Source organism: Salmo salar, chromosome 15 (genome assembly GCF_965601325.2).
Source record: "Salmo salar chromosome 15, fSalSal1, whole genome shotgun sequence".
Classification (NCBI taxonomy): domain Eukaryota; kingdom Metazoa; phylum Chordata; class Actinopteri; order Salmoniformes; family Salmonidae; genus Salmo; species Salmo salar.
The window spans coordinates 14,777,799-14,796,639 of record NC_138305.1 but is presented as its reverse complement, the minus strand read 5'-3'; the positions used below and the strand labels follow the sequence as shown (position 1 = coordinate 14,796,639).

At 46.3% G+C, this 18,841-nt stretch overlaps 1 protein-coding gene across 4 annotated transcripts in view; it reads right to left on the bottom strand.

Moving 5' to 3' along the window:
* smarca2 (SWI/SNF related BAF chromatin remodeling complex subunit ATPase 2) overlaps positions 1–18,841 on the bottom strand; it is a 159,754-nt gene that overhangs the window by 68,746 nt on the left and 72,167 nt on the right. For all 4 annotated transcript variants that reach the window (XM_045695465.2, XM_082961596.1, XM_082961597.1 and 1 more), the window contains 6 exons: positions 15,844–15,959; positions 8,700–8,853; positions 4,646–4,809; positions 2,368–2,434; positions 1,871–1,981; positions 80–322 (listed from right to left, as the gene is read on the bottom strand). In XM_045695465.2, coding sequence (XP_045551421.1) covers positions 80–322; positions 1,871–1,981; positions 2,368–2,434; positions 4,646–4,809; positions 8,700–8,853; positions 15,844–15,959 — 855 coding nt within the window. The remainder of the gene's footprint in view (positions 1–79; positions 323–1,870; positions 1,982–2,367; positions 2,435–4,645; positions 4,810–8,699; positions 8,854–15,843; positions 15,960–18,841) is intronic.

Here is an 18,841-nt window from a genome sequence, read left to right as displayed (position 1 = left end):
GATGCATTTTTATGTATGTTTTGGACCGTGTTTGTCACCTAACTTGACCTTGTAAAGTAGATATGCATTTGACACTCACTCTCTCCCCGGTCATGGCAAAGGGGGCGTTGAACCACTGTTCGAAAGTGTTGCAGGACTTGAAGATGGTAGGCAGCAGGAAGTTGAGCAGGGCCCAGAGCTCCGGGAGCTTGTTCTGCAGTGGCGTGCCCGTCAGGAGGAGGCGCCGTGGGGCCACGTAATGGGTGTTCAACACCTGGGTCAGCTTACAATGGTGGTTCTTCATACGGTGACCCTCATCAACTATCATGTACTTCCAACGGATCTGGGGAGTGGGGATGGAGTGTGGGTATAGGGGACAGAAGATAAAAGAAAGTGGGTTTTATTGCATCAGTGGCTTTGGGCTAAGCACCTGACCCAGCTGTAGAGTCACATGTAGAGGGTTAGGGAGGAGGAGGAGGAGGAGGACCTGACCCTGCTGTAGAGTCACATGTAGAGGGTTAGGGAGGAGGACCTGACCAAGCTGTAGAGTCACATGTAGAGGGTTAGGGAGGAGGAGGAGGAGGAGGAGGAGGACCTGACCCTGCTGTAGAGTCACATGTAGAGGGTTAGGGAGGAGGAGGAGCAGGACCTGACCCTGCTGTAGAGTCACATGTAGAGGGTTAGGGAGGAGGAGGACCTGACCCAGCTGTAGAGTCACATGTAGAGGGTTAGGGAGGAGGAAGAGGAGGAGGACCTGACCCAGCTGTAGAGTCACATGTAGAGGGTTAGGGAGGAGGAGGAGGACCTGACCCAGCTGTAGAGTCACATGTAGAGGGTTAGGGAGGAGGAGGAGGAGGACCTGACCCAGCTGTAGAGTCACATGTAGAGGGTTAGGGAGGAGGAGGAGGAGGAGGAGGACCTGACCCTGCTGTAGAGTCACATGTAGAGGGTTAGGGAGGAGGAGGACCTGACCCTGCTGTAGAGTCACATGTAGAGGGTTAGGGAGGAGGAGGAGGAGGACCTGACCCTGCTGTAGAGTCACATGTAGAGGGTTAGGGAGGAGGAGGAGGAGGTCCTGACCCTGCTGTAGAGTCACATGTAGAGGGTTAGGGAGGAGGAGGAGGAGGACCTGACCCTGCTGTAGAGTCACATGTAGAGGGTTAGGGAGGAGGAGGAGGAGGACCTGACCCTGCTGTAGAGTCACATGTAGAGGGTTAGGGAGGAGGAGGAGGAGGACCTGACCCTGCTGTAGAGTCACATGTAGAGGGTTAGGGAGGAGGAGGAGGACCTGACCCTGCTGTAGAGTCACATGTAGAGGGTTAGGGAGGAGGAGGAGGACCTGACCCTGCTGTAGAGTCACATGTAGAGGGTTAGGGAGGAGGAGGAGGAGGAGGAGGAGGACCTGACCCTGCTGTAGAGTCACATGTAGAGGGTTAGGGAGGAGGAGGAGGAGGACCTGACCCTGCTGTAGAGTCACATGTAGAGGGTTAGGGAGGAGGAGGAGGACCTGACCCTGCTGTAGAGTCACATGTAGAGGGTTAGGGAGGAGGAGGACCTGACCCTGCTGTAGAGTCACATGTAGAGGGTTAGGGTGGAGGAGGAGGAGGAGGACCTGACCCTGCTGTAGAGTCACATGTAGAGGGTTAGGGAGGAGGAGGACCTGACCCTGCTGTAGAGTCACATGTAGAGGGTTAGGGAGGAGGAGGAGGACCTGACCCTGCTGTAGAGTCACATGTAGAGGGTTAGGGAGGAGGAGGACCTGACCCTGCTGTAGAGTCACATGTAGAGGGTTAGGGAGGAGGAGAGTATTTCTGTCCTACCTTAGGGGGAGGGAGAGCGGAAAGTGAAGAAAAGAGGGGTAGGATAGGGGTAAGAGGGAGAGAAAGGATACCTTGGCCAGGATCTGTTTGTCCTTAATGATGTACTCGTAGGTGGTGAGGAGGACATTGAACTTCCCGCTGCGGAGCTGAGCCACCAGGCCTCGTCTCATAGCAGGGGTCCCCTGTAACACAGGAGAGTCAGACAGACAGAAGACATAGGTTATGTCCCAGATATCCTTCCTTCCTCCCAAAGTCTGCAGTGTTCACTGATTTGAAAGGAAATTACTGGTATAAGAAACATGGTGGAAACTCCTACTAGCCATTTTTTATTTTACCTTTATTTAACTAGGCAAGTCAGTTAACAACAAATTCTTATTTTCAATGACGGCCTAGGAACAGTGGGTTAACTGCTATTGCCTCTACCAATCCAGTGCATTTAGATTTCTGGGAACTAATGAACGAGTGCACACTTCAGGTGAAAGGAGATATTCTTGGGACGCGCCCAGAGTACGCTACCCATGGAGGGGAAGAAGAAAGGACTGATGAAAAGGAAAATTATGACTCTCACCTTGTAGGAAATCTTCACAACGGACGGAGACCATTTATCCAGCTCATAGACCCAGTTGGACAGAGTCCTGGAGGACAGAGAGATCAGAGACACTCTGAAATGTAGGAACAACTAAGCCTGGGATGTTACAAACTTAAAGATTGAAGAAACACATCACACTAATCTACATAATCAACATTCTCCTCACACAACACCACAGTGAACTGAAGAAACAGGACATTGCCTAAACAGAGGTGACAGAAAGTCACATCCAAAGATAGTACTGCAGTGTGTGTAATCCACTTTTATATTGTTTACTGAAACTGTTAGTTTGAAAATCACCTCAGGGACACGGTTAAAGAAATGACAAACGGTGCTGCAGACTGACTCGTCTACTTTCCACTAGTTCTGATGTTTTACATGAGGGGATTCAAACGGTGCTGCGTTTGTGTCCTATAAGGAGCGTTGGTGGCAAATCTGATGGTCGATGGTAAAGAACATATATCCACTCGACACCACCCTTACCTGCGGATCTATAAATTACATCTCCGTAATATAGCATGGGTAGGATGGTCATCTGAAACAGGGTTAGTTGGCAGCTGGGGTGAAAGAGGAGCGATTACGATGGAGGAAACCAAGTTAAGACTTAACCTTAGCCTGCAGCTTTGATATGTGCTGAGAGAAGGACAGATCTTCAAAAAGTTCTACAGCTGCACCATCGAGAGCATCCTGACCGGTTGCATCACCGCCTGGTATGGCAACTGCTCGGCATTTGACCGTAAGGCGCGACAGAGGGTAGTGCGTACAGCCCAGTACATCACTGGGGTCAAGTTTCCCGCAATCCAGGACCTATATAATAGGTGGTGTTAGAGGAAAGCCCATAAAATTGTCAGAGACTCCAGCCACCCCAGTCATGGACCGTTTTCTCTGCTCCTGCACGGCAAGCTGTACCGGATTGCCAAGTCTAGGACTGCTGAACAATTAATCAAATGGCCACCGGACTATTACATTGATCCCCCCATTTGTTCTGTACACTGCTGCTACTTACTGTTTATTATCTATGCAGACACTTCACCCCTACCTACATTTACAAATTACCTCTAACCTGTACCCCCGCACATTGACTCGGTACCGGTATCCCCTATATATTTTTTAAAATTTTATTTCACCTTTATTTAACCAGGTAGGCTAGTTGAGAACAAGTTCTCATTTGCAACTGCGACCTGGCCAAGATAAAGCATAGCAATTCGACACATACAACAACACAGAGTTACACATGGAATAAACAAAACATACAGTCAATAATACAGTAGAACAAAAGAAAACAAAGAGTCTATATACAGTGAGTGCAAATGAGGTAAGTTAAGGCAATAAATAGGCTATGGTGGCGAAGTAATTACAATATAGCAATTAAACACTGGAATGGTAGATGTGCAGAAGATAAATGTGCAAGTAGAGATACTGGAGTGCAAAGAAGCAAGATAAATACAGTATGGGGATGAGGTAGGTAGATAGATGGGCTGTTTACAGATGGGCTATACATATAGTCTCTTTATTGTAACTTTATTATTTTTTTATTTAGTTTATTTATAAATATTTTCTTAACTCTTCTTGAACTGCACTGTTGGTTAAGGGCTTGTAAGTAAGCATTTCACGGTAAGGTTTACAATTGTTGTATTCGGCGCATGTGACAAATAAAGTTTAATTTGGTAACATCTAGTATGCCATGTATGAGGTGACTACATCAAGCTCTAAACCCTCAGAGATAGTAATCACACCAGTGGGGAGAGGGGCATTCTTCTTACCAACCCACATGACCTTTGTTTTGGAAGTGTTCAGAACAAGGTTAACGGCAGAGAAAGCTTGTTGGACACTACTTTCCTTGAGCCGTTCTTGTATATTACTGTTCTGTATTATGTCATGTTTCATGCTTTGTGTGGACCCCAGGAAGAGTAGCTGCTGCAACAGATAATCGGGGTCCTAATAAACAACAAGACAAAAGACACAGCTAAGGTGGTCTGCTCTGCTGGTGGGTTGCGGGATGGAGCCATCAAACACAAAAAATGACCTAACACTAAAAGGGAACTAGCATAATTTTCACAATTTCACAGTATTATTCCAACTTCAGTGTGGAAAAATATATATATAAAACACAGAAAAATCACATTTTTGAATGCACTGGGCCTTTAAGAGCCATGACTGTAGTTTTAGTAAACAGACTGATGAAGAAACTGTTTGTAATATAAAAGCAATGTTCTCTTTAACTGAGAGCCATGAAACAAGCAGGGAGGTAACATACGATAGTGGAACGATGATGAGGTAGGGTCCGTTGAGTCTCTTGTGTTCCATGAGGTATGTAATGAGGGCGATGGTCTGGATGGTCTTGCCCAGCCCCATCTCATCAGCCAGAATACCATTCAGATTATTGTTGTACAGAGACACCATCCACTCCAGACCCTGCACCTGTAACACAGAGAGAAGATGAGGTTAACAAAGATGCCCTCCACTCCAGACCCTGCACCTGAAACCCAGAGAGAAGAAGAGGTTAACAGAGACGCCCTCCACTCCAGACCCTGCACCTGAAACACAGAGAGAAGAAGAGGTTAACAGAGACGCCATCCACTCCAGACCCTGCACCTGAAACCCAGAGAGAAGAAGAGGTTAACAGAGACGCCCTCCACTCCAGACCCTGCACCTGAAACCCAGAGAGAAGAAGAGGTTAACAGAGACATCCACTCCAGACCCTGCACCTGAAACCCAGAGAGGAGAAGGGAACAAGTCATTTGAGACACACACAAACACAAACAAAATTCCACTGCAGTCCATGGACCTCAGGAGGAACAGAGAAATATACGTGTTGTTTGTTGTGGGTCAGGTTCTCTGTCTTGCTCAGTACTATACAGGACGGATCAGGGTGCTGCTACTCTGGCAGTAGTAAGCAGAGGCACAGACACAGTCAAGTTCTCTGTCTTGCTCAGTACTATACAGGACTACCTGGTAGTGTTTGAGCTAGTTTACCTGGTAGACTACTTTTACCTGGTAGTGTTTGAGCTCGTTTTACCTGGTAGACTACTTTTACCTAGTAGTGTTTGAGCTAGTTTTACCTGGTTGTGTTTGAGCTAGATTGACCTGGTCGTGTTTCAGCTAGTTTTACCTGGTAGTGATTGAGCTAGATTTACCTGGTTGTGTCTGAGCGAGTTTTACCTGGTCGTGTTTGAGCTAGATTTACCTGGTCGTGTTTGAGCTAGATTTACCTGGTAGTGATTGAGCTAGATTTACCTGGTAGTGATTGAGCTAGATTTACCTGGAAGTGTTTGAGCTAGATTTACCTGGTAGTGAGAGCATCAGCTGTTCCAGACAACAGTGTGATCACGCTCTCCGCAGCTGATGTGAGTAAGACTTTAAACAGGTCAACATTCACAAGGCCGCAGGGCCAGACAGATTACCAGGACGTGTACTCCGAGCTTGCGCTGACCAACTGGCAAGTGTCTTCACTGACATTTTGAACCTCTCCCTGTCTATTTCTGTAATACCAACATGTTTCAAGCCGACCACCATAGTCCCTGTACCCAAGAACACTAAGGTAACCTGCCTAAATGACTGCCGACCCGTAGTACTCACATCTGTAGCCATGAAGTGCTTTGAAAGGCTGGTCATGGCTCACATCAACACCATTATCCCAGAAACCCTAGACCCACTCCAATTTGCATACCGCCCCAACAGATCCACAGATGATGCAATCTCTATTGCACTCCACACTGCCCTTTTCCCACCTGGAGAGAAGGAACACCTTTGTGAGAATGCTGTTCATTGATTACAGCTCAGCATTCAACACCATAGTGCCCTCAAAGCTCATCACTAAGCTAAGGACCCTGGGACTAAACACCTCCCTCTGCAACTGGATCCTGGACTTCCTGACGGGCCACCCCCAGGTGGTAAGGGTAGGTAACAACACATCCAATATGCTGATCCTCAACATAGGAGCCCCTCAGGGTTGTATGCTCAGTCCCCTCCTGTACTCCCTTTTCACTCATGACTGCATGGCCAGGCATGACTCCAACACCATCATTAAGTTTGCTGATGACACAACAGTGGTAGGCCTGATCACCGACAACGATGAGACAGCCTATGGGGAGGAGGTCAGAGACCTGGCCGTGTGGAGAAAGGACAACAACCTCTCCCTCAACGTAACCAAGACAAAGGAGATGATTGTGGACTACAGGAAAAGGAGTACCGAGCACGCCCCCATTCTCATCGACGGGGCTGTAGTGGAGCAGGTTGAGAGCTTCAAGTTCCTTGGTGTCCACATCAACAACAAACTATGATGGTCCAAGCACACCAAGACAGTCGTGAAGAGGGCACGACAAAACCTATTCCCACTCAGGAGCATAAAAAGATTTGGCATGGGTACTCAGATCCTCAAAAGGTTCTACAGCTGCACCATCGAGAGCATCCTGATTGGTTGCATAACTGCTTGGTATGGCAACTGCCCGGCCTCCAACCGTAAGGCACTACAGAGGGTAGTGCGCACGGCCAAGCTTCCTGCCATCCAGGACCTCTATACCAGGCGGTGTCAGAGGAAGGCCCTAAAAATTGTCAAAGACTCCAGCCACCCTAGTCATAGACTGTTCTCTCTGCTACCGCATGGCAAACGGTACCGGAACACCAAGTCTAGGTCCAAGAGGCTTCTAAACAGCTTCTACCCCCCAAGCCATAAGACTCCTGAACATCTAATCAAATGGCTACCCAGACTATTTGCATTACCCCCCCCCCTCTATTTTACAATACTGCTACTCTCTGTTATTATCTATGCATTGTCACTTTAACAACTCTACCTACATGTACACTACCATTCAAAAGTTTGGGGTCACTTAGAAATGTCCTTGTTTTTGAAAGAAAATAAAGAAACCCGGACTATTTGCATTGTGTGCCCCCCCCCCACCCCTCTTTTACGCTGCTGCTACTCTCTGTTTATCATATATGCATAGTCACTTTAACTATACATTCATGTACATACTACCTCAATTGGGCCGACCAACCAGTGCTCCCGCACATTGGCTAACTGGGCTATCTGCATTGTGTCCCACCCACCACCCGCCAACCCCTCTTTTACGCTACTGCTACTCTCTGTTCATCATATATGCATAGTCACTTTAACCATATCTACATGTACATACTACCTCAATCAGCCTGACTAACCGGTGTCTGTATGTAGCCTCGCTACTGTATATAGCCTGTATTTTTACTGTTGTTTAATTTCTTTACTTACCTATTGTTCACCTAAAACCTTTTTTGCACTATTGGTTAGAGCCTGTAAGTAAGCATTTCACTGTAAGGTCTACCTACACCTGTTGTATTCGGCGCACGTGACAAATAAACTTTGATTTGATAAGCACATTTTTTGTCCATTAAAATAACATCAAATTGATCAGAAATACAGTATAGACATTGTTAATGTTGTAAATGACTATTGTAGCTAGAAACGGCAGATTTTCTATGGAATATCTACATAGGCCCATTATCAGCATATGTCACGTCCTGACCAGTATAAGGGGTTATTGGTTATTGTAGTTTAGTCAGGACGTGGCAGGGGGTATTTGTTTTATGTGGTTCGGGGTTTGTTAGTATATGTGTTTATGTAGAGGGGTGTTTGGTTAGAGTATTCCGGGGTTTTTGGGTTATGTTCTTTATTTCGTATTTCTATGTTCTGTCTATGTTGTGTATTTCTTTGTTGGCCTGGAATGGCTCTCAATCAGGAACAGCTGTACATCGTTGTTGCTGATTGAGAGTCATACTTAGATAGCCTGTTTTCACCTGTCCCTTTGTGGGAAGTTGTTGTTGCACTGCTGTGTGTTAGCATGCAATACTGTTCGTTCGATCGTTTTTCTTGTTTTGTTTGTTACGTGTTCAAATAAAGTTAAGATGAGCACTCAACCCGCTGCGCCTTGGTCCACTACGTATGACGACCGTTACAGCATAGTGTAGTGTTTGAGCTAGTTTTACCTGGTCGTGTTTGAGCTAGTTTTACCTGGTCGTGTTTGAGCTGTATTTACCTGGTCGTGTTTGAGCTAGTTTTACCTGGTCGTGTTTGAGCTAGATTTACCTGGTCGTGTTGGACCTAGATTTACCTGGTCGTGTTTGAGCTAGTTTTACCTGGTCGTGTTTCAGCTAGTTTTACCTGGCCGTGTTTCAGCTAGTTTTACCTGGTCGTGTTTGAGCTAGATTTACCTGGTCGTGTTTGAGCTAGTTTTACCTGGTCGTGTTGGAGCTAGTTTTACCTGATCGTTTTTTAATTATATTTACCTGGTAGTATTTGAATTAGGTTTACCTGGTATTGTTTGAGCTAGGTTTACCTGGTAGTGTTTGAGCATGCCGTTGATGAGCAGCGAAGACTGTTTGTCGACCCTCTCAATGATGGCGTGAGCCACACCGTAGTAGGACTGCTGGAAGATGGTCAGTTCAGTCTCTGGCACCGTGTACTCATCATCAACATCCTGCTTTGCAGACCTGAGATACATAAAACATATGTTAATGACCTATTTTAAATGCCCAAAAGAGCGGAAATTCACTTTCTTTCAGCTGAAAGGCAATGCCTATAGCTTACCCATGAGGTTGCGCAATGCTTTAAGTCAAAGTACAGTATATACACTACCGTTCAAAAGTTTGGGGTCACTTAGAAAGGTTCTTGTTTTTGAAAGATAAGCACATTTTTTGTCCATTAAAATAACATCAAATTGATCAGAAATACAGTGTAGACATTGTTAATGTTGTAAGTGACTATTGTAGCAGCAAACGGCAGATTTTTTATGGAATATCTACATAGGCCCGTTATCAGCAACCATCACTCCTGTGTTCCAATGGCACATTGTGTTACCTAATCCAAGTTTATCATTTTAAAAGGCTAATTGATCATTAGAAAACCCTTTTGCAATTATGTTAGCACAGCTGAAAACTGTTGTTCTGATTAAAGAAGCAATAAAACTGGCCTTCTTTAGACTAGTTGAGTATCTGGAGCATCAGCATTTGTGGGTTCGATTACAGGCTCAAAATGGCCAGAAACAAAGAGCTTTCCTCTGAAACTCGTCAGTCTATTCTTGTTCTGAGAAATGAAGGCTATTCCATGCAAGAAATTGCCAAGAAACTGAAGATCTCGTACAACGCTGTGTACTACTCCCTTCACAGAACAGCAAAAACTGGCTCTCACCATAATAGAAAGAGGAGTGGGAGGCCCCGGTGCACAACTGAGCACAAGTACATTAGTGTCTAGTTTGAGAAACAGACGCCTCACAAGTCCTCAACTGGCAGCTTCATTAAATAGTACCCACAAAACACCAGTCTCAATGTCAACAGTGAAGAGGCAACTCAGGGATGCTGGCCTTATTACATATGGGATCAGGGAGAGATTGAAAATATCAGTGAAGACAGCACTTTCTTGCGTTTGCCAGCAGCTCTTCGCTGTGCTTCAAGCATTGCGCTGTTTACGACTTCAAGCCTATCAACTTCTGAGATTAGGCTGGCAATACTATAGCGTCTATAAGAACATCCAATACTCAAAGGTATATGAAAAACAAATGGTGTAGAGAGAAATAGTCCTATAATTCCTATAATAACAACAACCTAAAACTTCTTAACTGGGAATATTGAAGACTCATGTTAAAAGGAACCACCAGCTTTCATATGTTCTCATGTTCTGAGAACATAGGAACTTAAACGTTAGCTTTTTTTACATGGCACATATGCACTTTTACTTTCTTCTCCAACACTGTGTTTTTGCAAGGCGGGAACAGAACTGCTAGGGCTGGGCCTGGCCAACACAATAATTTGCCTTTAATTTACTTGCGTTTGCAGCGGACCTTAGCCTGCTCAAAGTGAGCCGCTGCTGTTGGGAAGTCAAAACCATCCAACTCCTTGCAGCAGCTTGATGCACACCAGCCTCATTACTTCGTCCACAAGAAGGAGTGATCTGGAAGCCTTCTTTACTCTGTTCTGGAGAATGAACCCTCTCTCGGAGGGCACACTGGAAACAGGGATAATCAACACAATCTTTCCCAATTCTGCCCAGTCAGGGTGCACTTAGCTGAAGTCCCTTATGAGGACCTGGCGTGGGACCTAGTCCCAGCAGCAGCTGGAGGATGCATTAGTCCCAGCAGCAGCTGGAGGATGCATTAGTCTCAGCAAGGGCTGCAGGATGCATTAGTCCTAGCAGGGGCTGGAGGATGCATTAGTCCCAGCAGCGGCTGGAGGATGCATTAGTCCCAGCAGGGGCTGGAGGATGCATTAGTCCCAGCAGGGGCTGGAGGATGCATTAGTCCCGGCAGCTGGAGGATGCATTACTCCCGGCTGGTGGAGGACGCATTAGTCCCAGCAGCAGATAGAGGACGCATTAGTCCCAGCAGCAGCTGGAGGACGCATTAGTCCCGGCAGCAGCTGGAGGACGCATTAGTCCCGGCAGCTGGAGGACGCATTAGTCCCGGCAGCTGGAGGACGCATTAGTCCTGGCAGCTGGAGGACCCATTAGTCCCGACAGCTGGAGGACGCATTAGTCCCAGTAGCTGGAGGATGCATTAGTCCCAGCAGCAGCTGGAGAACGCATTAGTCCCAGCAGCAGCTGGAGGACGCATTAGTCCCAGCAGCAGCTGGAGGATGCATTAGTCCCAGGAGCAGCTGGAGGATGCATTAGTCCCAGCAGCAGCTGGAGGACGCATTAGTCCCAGCTGCTGGAGGATGCATTAGTCCCAGCAGCAGCTGGAGGACGCATTAGTCCCGGCAGCTGGAGGATGCATTAGTCCCAGCAGCAGCTGGAGGATGCGTTAGTCCCAGCAGCACCTTGAGGATGTGTTATTCCCAGCAGCACCTTGAGGATGCGTTAGTCCCAGCAGCTGGAGGATGCATTAGTCCCAGCAGCAGCTGGAGGATGCATTAGTCCCAGCAGCAGCTGGAGGATGCATTAGTCCCAGCAGCAGCTGGAGGACGCATTAGTCCCAGCAGCAGCTGGAGGACGCATTAGTCCCAGCAGCAGCTGGAGGACGCATTAATCCCAGCAGCTGGAGGATGTATTAGTCCCAGCAGCAGCTGGAGAACGCATTAGTCCCGGCAGCTGGATGATGCATTAGTCCCAGCAGCAGCTGGAGGATCGTTAGTCCCAGCAGCACCTTGAGGATGCGTTAGTCCCAGCAGCACCTTGAGGATGCATTAGTTCCAGCAGCTGGAGGATGCATTAGTCCCAGCAGCAGCTGGAGGATGCATTAGTCCCAGCAGCAGCTGGAGGATGCATTAGTCTCAGAAGCAGCTGGAGGATGCATTAGTCCCAGCAGCAGCTGGAGGATGCATTAGTCCCAGCAGCAGCTGGAGGACGCATTAATCCCAGCAGCTGGAGGATGTATTAGTCCCAGCAGCAGCTGGAGAACGCATTAGTCCCGGCAGCTGGATGATGCATTAGTCCCAGCAGCAGCTGGAGGATGCGTTAGTCCCAGCAGCACCTTGAGGATGCGTTAGTCCCAGCAGCACCTTGAGGATGCATTAGTTCCAGCAGCTGGAGGATGCATTAGTCCCAGCAGCAGCTGGAGGATGCATTAGTCCCAGCAGCAGCTGGAGGATGCATTAGTCTCAGAAGCAGCTGGAGGATGCATTAGTCCCAGCAGCAGCTGGAGGATGCATTAGTCCCAGCAGCAGCTGGAGGATGCGTTAGTCCCAGCAGCAGCTGGAGGATGCATTAGTCCCAGCAGCTGGAGGATGCATTAGTCCCAGCAGCTGGAGGATGCATTAGTCCTAGCAGGGGCTGGAGGATGCGTTAGTCCCAGCAGCTGGAGGACGCATTAGTCCCAGCAGCTGGAGGATGCATTAGTCCCAGCAGCTGGAGGATGCATTAGTCCCAGCAGCAGCTGGATGATGCATTAGTCCCAGCTACAGCTGGAGGATTCATTAGTCCCAGCAGCTGGAGGATGCGTTAGTCCCAGCAGCAGCTGGAGGATGCATTAGTCCCAGCAGCAGCTGGAGGATGCATTAGTCCCAGCAGCAGCTGGAGGATGCATTAGTCCCAGCAGCTGGAGGATGTATTAGTCCCAGCAGCTGGAGGAAACATTACTCTCAGCAGCTGGAGGATGCGTTAGTCCCAGCAGCTGGAGGATGCATTAGTCCCAGCAGCAGCTGGAGGACGCATTAGTCCCGGCAGCTGGAGGATGCATTAGTCCCAGCAGCAGCTGGAGGATGCGTTAGTCCCAGCAGCACCTTGAGGATGTGTTATTCCCAGCAGCACCTTGAGGATGCGTTAGTCCCAGCAGCTGGAGGATGCATTAGTCCCAGCAGCAGCTGGAGGATGCATTAGTCCCAGCAGCAGCTGGAGGATGCATTAGTCCCAGCAGCAGCTGGAGGACGCATTAGTCCCAGCAGCAGCTGGAGGACGCATTAGTCCCAGCAGCAGCTGGAGGACGCATTAATCCCAGCAGCTGGAGGATGTATTAGTCCCAGCAGCAGCTGGAGAACGCATTAGTCCCGGCAGCTGGATGATGCATTAGTCCCAGCAGCAGCTGGAGGATGCGTTAGTCCCAGCAGCACCTTGAGGATGCGTTAGTCCCAGCAGCACCTTGAGGATGCATTAGTTCCAGCAGCTGGAGGATGCATTAGTCCCAGCAGCAGCTGGAGGATGCATTAGTCCCAGCAGCAGCTGGAGGATGCATTAGTCTCAGAAGCAGCTGGAGGATGCATTAGTCCCAGCAGCAGCTGGAGGATGCGTTAGTCCCAGCAGCAGCTGGAGGATGCATTAGTCCCAGCAGCTGGAGGATGCATTAGTCCCAGCAGCTGGAGGATGCATTAGTCCTAGCAGGGGCTGGAGGATGCGTTAGTCCCAGCAGCTGGAGGACGCATTAGTCCCAGCAGCTGGAGGATGCATTAGTCCCAGCAGCTGGAGGATGCATTAGTCCCAGCAGCAGCTGGATGATGCATTAGTCCCAGCTACAGCTGGAGGATTCATTAGTCCCAGCAGCTGGAGGATGCGTTAGTCCCAGCAGCAGCTGGAGGATGCATTAGTCCCAGCAGCAGCTGGAGGATGCATTAGTCCCAGCAGCAGCTGGAGGATGCATTAGTCCCAGCAGCTGGAGGATGTATTAGTCCCAGCAGCTGGAGGAAACATTACTCCCAGCAGCTGGAGGATGCGTTAGTCCCAGCAGCTGGAGGATGCATTAGTCCCAGCAGCAGCTGGAGGATGCATTAGTCCCAGCAGCAGCTGGAGGATGCATTAGTCCCAGCAGCAGCTGGAGGATGCATTAGTCCCAGCAGCAGCTGGAGGATGCATTAGTCCCAGCAGCAGCTGGAGGATGCGTTAGTCCCAGCAGCTGGAGGATGCATTAGTCCCAGCAGCAGCTGGAGGATGCATTAGTCCCAGCAGCAGCTGGAGGATGCATTAGTCCCAGCAGCAGCTGGAGGACGCATTAGTCCCAGCAGCTGGAGGATGCATTAGTCCCAGCAGCAGCTGGAGGATGCATTAGTCCCAGCAGCAGCTGGAGGATGCATTAGTCCCAGCAGTAGCTGGAGGATGCATTAGTCCCAGCTGCAGCTGGAGAATTCATTAGTCCCAGCAGCTGGAGGATGCGTTAGTCCCAGCAGCAGCTGGAGGATGCATTAGTCCCAGCAGCAGCTGGAGGATGCATTAGTCCCAGCAGCTGGAGGATGCATTAGTCCCAGCAGCTGGAGGATGTATTAGTCCCAGCAGCTGGAGGATGCATTAGTCCCAGCAGCTGGAGGATGCATTAGTCCCAGAAGGGGCTAAGTCACTGGCCTACTGGTGTTCTTCCATGCCCTCCCTAGGAGGGGTGCGTCACTTGAGTGGGTTGAGTCACTGACGTGGTCTTCCTGTCTGGGTTGGCGCCCCCCCTTGGGTTGTGCCGTGGGGGAGATCTTCGTGGGCTATACTCGGCCTTGTCTCAGGATGGTAAGTTGGTGGTTGAAGATATCCCTCTAGTGGTGTGGGGGCTGTGCTTTGGCAAAGTGGGTGGGGTTATATCCTTCCTGTTTGGCCCTGTCCGGGGTATCATCGGATGGGGCCACAGTGTCTCCTGACCCATCCTGTCTCAGCCTCCAGTATTTATGCTGCAGTAGTTTGTGTCAGGAGGCTAGGGTCAGTCTGTTATATCTGGAGTATTTCTCCTGTCTTATCCGGTGTCCTGTGTGAATTTAAGTATGCTCTCTCTAATTCTCTCTTTCTTTCTTTCTTTCTTTCTTTCTTTCTTTCTTTCTTTCTTTCTTTCTTTCTTTCTGAGGACTACCTGGCCTGATGACTCCTTGCTGTCCCCAGTCCACCGGGTCGTGCTGCTGCTCCAGTTCCAACTGTTCTGCCTGCGGCTATGGAACCCTGACCTGTTCACCGGACGTGCTACCTGTCCCAGACCTGTTGTCACAGACCTGCTGGAACCCTGACCTGTTCACCGGACGTGCTACCTGTCCCAGACCTCCTACCTGTCCCAGACCTGCTGTTTTCAACTCTCTAGAGACAGCAGGAGCGGTAGAGATACTCTGAATGATCGGCTATGAAAAGCCAACTGACATTTACTCCTGAGGTGCTGACCTGTTGCACCCTCGACAACTACTGTGATTATTATTATTTGACCATGCTGGTCATTTATGAACATTTGAACATCTTGGGCATGTTCTGTTATAATCTCCACCCGGCACAGCCAGAGGAGGACTGGCCACCCCTCATAGCCTGGTTCCTCTCTAGGTTTCTTCCTAGGTTTTGGCCTTTCTAGGGAGTTTTTCCTAGCCACCGTGCTTCTACACCTGCATTGCTTGCTGTTTGGGGTTTTAGGCTGGGTTTCTATACAGCACTTTGAGATATCAGCTGATGTAAGAAGGGCTATAAGAATACATTTGATTTGGATGCATTAGTCCCAGCAGCTGGAGGATGTATGTTTATGTTTAAGGTGGAGCCCATAGACTGGTATTTCCATCAATAAATATAAAGCATTATTTTGCTATATTGTTTTTCTTCTCCCAGACAATTTGGCTGGCAACAATTTAATTAATCCGCTTAAAAAAAAAAATTATCAGCCAAAAGCCGGCATTTACCGGCTAACGGAAACCCTGGTGTGAAGGAAGACCTACTTGATTATATGCATGGATTAGGGGTTAGGGTTCAAAGGTTAGGGTTGAAGGAGAGACCTACTCGATGATGTGCCTGGGTTAGAGGGCAGAGGTTAGGGTTTGAAAGGTCGACCTACTCGATGATGTGCTTGGGTTAACGGTTAGTGGTCAGACTTTAGGGTTAGGGTTTGAAAAGGAGACCTCGATGATGTGTTTGGGTTAGCGGTTAGCGTGTGAATGGGAGACCTACTCGATCATGTGCTTGGGTTAGGGGTTAAAGTTCAGAGGTTAGCGTGTGAAAAGGAGACCTCCTCGATGATGTGCATGGGTTAGGGGTTAGAGGTTAGGGTATGAAAGGGTTAAGGGTCAGAGGTTAGGGTTAAGGGTCAGAGGTTAGGGTTAGGGTATGAAAGGGAGACCTACTCAATGATGTGCTTGGTTACGTTCTCTGGGAACTCGTCACTGTTGGGATCGATGATCTTCTTCTCTTCAGACTGAGAGTCTGGCCGGCTGGACACTCCTGGGACCTCCTCTTCATCCTGAAACAGACAGAAAGGGTTTTACTACAGTGCCGTGAAAAAGTATTTGCCCCTTTCAAATTTTCACTATTTTTGCATATTTTTGATACCGAATGTTATCAGCTCTTCAACCAAAACCTATATTAGATAAAGGGAACCTGATATTAGATAAAGGGAACCTGATATTAGATAAAGGGAACATGATATTAGTTAAAGGGAACCTGATATTAGTTAAAGGGAACCTGATATTAGATAAAGGGAACCTGATATTAGATAAAGTGAACCTGATATTAGATAAAGGGAACCTGATATTAGATAAAGGGAACCTGATATCTGTTAAAGAGAACATGATATTAGATAAAGAACCTGATATTAGATAAAGGGAACCTGATATTAGATAAAGAGAACCTGATATTAGATAAAGAACCTGATATTAGATAAAGAACCTGATATTAGATAAAGAACCTGATATTAGATAAAGGGAACCTAATATTAGATAAAGAACCTGATATTAGATAAAGGGAACCTGCTATTAGATAAAGGGAACCTGATATTAGATAAAGGGAACCTGATATTAGATAAAGAACCTGATATTAGATAAAGGGAACCTGATATTAGATAAAGGGAACCTGATGTTAGATAAAGGCAACCTGATATTAGATAAAGGAAACCTGATATTAGACAAAGTGAACCTGATATTAGATAAAGGGAACGTGATATTAGATAAAGAACCTGATATTAGATAAAGGGAACCTGATATTTGATCAGAGGAACCTGATATTAGATAAAGAATCTAATATTACATAAAGAACCTAATATTAGATAAAGAACCTGATATTAGATAAAGGGAACCTGATATTAGATAAAGGGAACCTGCTATTAGATAAAAGGAACCTGATATTAGATAAAGGGAACCTGATATTAGATAAAGAACCTGATATTAGATAAAGGGAACCTGATATTAGATAAAGGCAACCTGATATTAGATAAAGGGAACCTGATATTAGATAAAGGGAACCTGATATTAGATAAAGGGAACCTGATATTAGATAAAGAACCTGATATTAGATAAAGGGAACCTGATATTAGATAAAGGGAACCTGATATTAGATCAGAGGAACCTGATATTAGATAAAGGGAACCTGATATTAGATCAGAGGGAACCTGATATTAGATAAAGGGAACCTGATATTAGATAAAGGGAACCTGATATTAGATCAGAGGGAACCTGATATTAGATAAAGGGAACCTGATATTAGATCAGAGGGAACCTGATATTAGATAAAGGGAACCTGATATTAGATAAAGGGAACCTGATATTAGATAAAGGGAACCTGATATTAGATAAAGGGAACCTGATATTAGATAAAGGGAACCTGATATTAGATAAAGAACCTGATATTAGAACCTGATATTAGATAAAGGGAACCTGATATTAGATAAAGGGAACCTGATATTAGATAAAGGGAACCTGATATTAGATAAAGGGAACCTGATATTAGATAAAGAACCTGATACTAGATAAAGAACCTGATATTAGATAAAGAACCTGATATTAGAACCTGATATTAGATAAAGGGAACCTGATATTAGATAAAGGGAACCTGATATTAGATAAAGAACCTGATATTAGATAAAGAACCTGATATTAGATAAAGGGAACCTGATATTAGATAAAGGGAACCTGATATTAGATAAAGTGAACCTGATATTAGATAAAGGGAACCTGATATTAGATCAGAGGGAACCTGATATTAGACAAAGTGAACATGATATTAGATCAGAGGGAACCTGATATTAGATAAAGGGAACCTGATATTAGATCAGAGGAACCTGATATTAGATAAAGAACCTAATATTACATTAAGAACCTAATATTCGATAAAGAACCTGATATTAGATAAAGGGAACCTGATAATAGATAAAGGCAACCTGATATTAGATAAAATGAACCTGATATTAGATAAAGGGAACCTTATATTAGATAAAGAACCTGATATTAGATAAAGAACCTGATATTAGATAAAGGGAACCTGATATTAGATAAAGGGAACCTGATATTAGATAAAGGGAACCTGATATTAGATAAAGGGAACCTGATATTAGATAAAGAACCTGATATTAGATTTAGGGAACCTGATATTAGATAAAGTGAACCTGATATTAGATAAAGGGAACCTGATATTAGATCAGAGGGAACCTGATATTAGACAAAGTGAACATGATATTAGATCAGAGGGAACCTGATATTAGACAAAGGGAACCTGATATTAGATAAAGGGAACCTGATATTAGATAAAGGGAACCTGATATTAGATAAAGGGAACCTGATATTAGATAAAGGGAACCTGATATTAGATCAGAGGAACCTGATATTAGATAAAGGGAACCTGATATTAGATAAAGGGAACCTGATATTAGATAAAGGGAACCTGATATTAGATAAAGGGAACCTGATATTCTTGTGATTATTGTGATTTTGCCATTGTAATTGTTTGTTAGATACATTTTAGACTACAAATGCTATGATCGTATGCTATCCATTTGTTTGTCTTTTGTATGTTCTTTGTATGCCATTTTTTTTATATATATTTGAGTTAACCAATGATATTAGGCCACACTTGGCCATGATTACAAACACCTGTGTGTCTCTTGACACTATATAAATGACTCATCTTGCAGTGTTTGTGATGATACCCTGATGAAGACAGCTTTGCTGTCGAAACGTTGGTTATTACATTTTTGCATCTGAGCTCTTAGAGTGTGCGGCTTTCCCTTATTTTCTAGTTTTCTACTCCGCTAGCCAGCACCTCGCCTTTATAGGTGTGCGTTTCTTTTTTCTAGATTGTTCTGTTACCCAGTTAACAGCACCCTATCGACAAAAAAGCTCTTAAACGATGCCG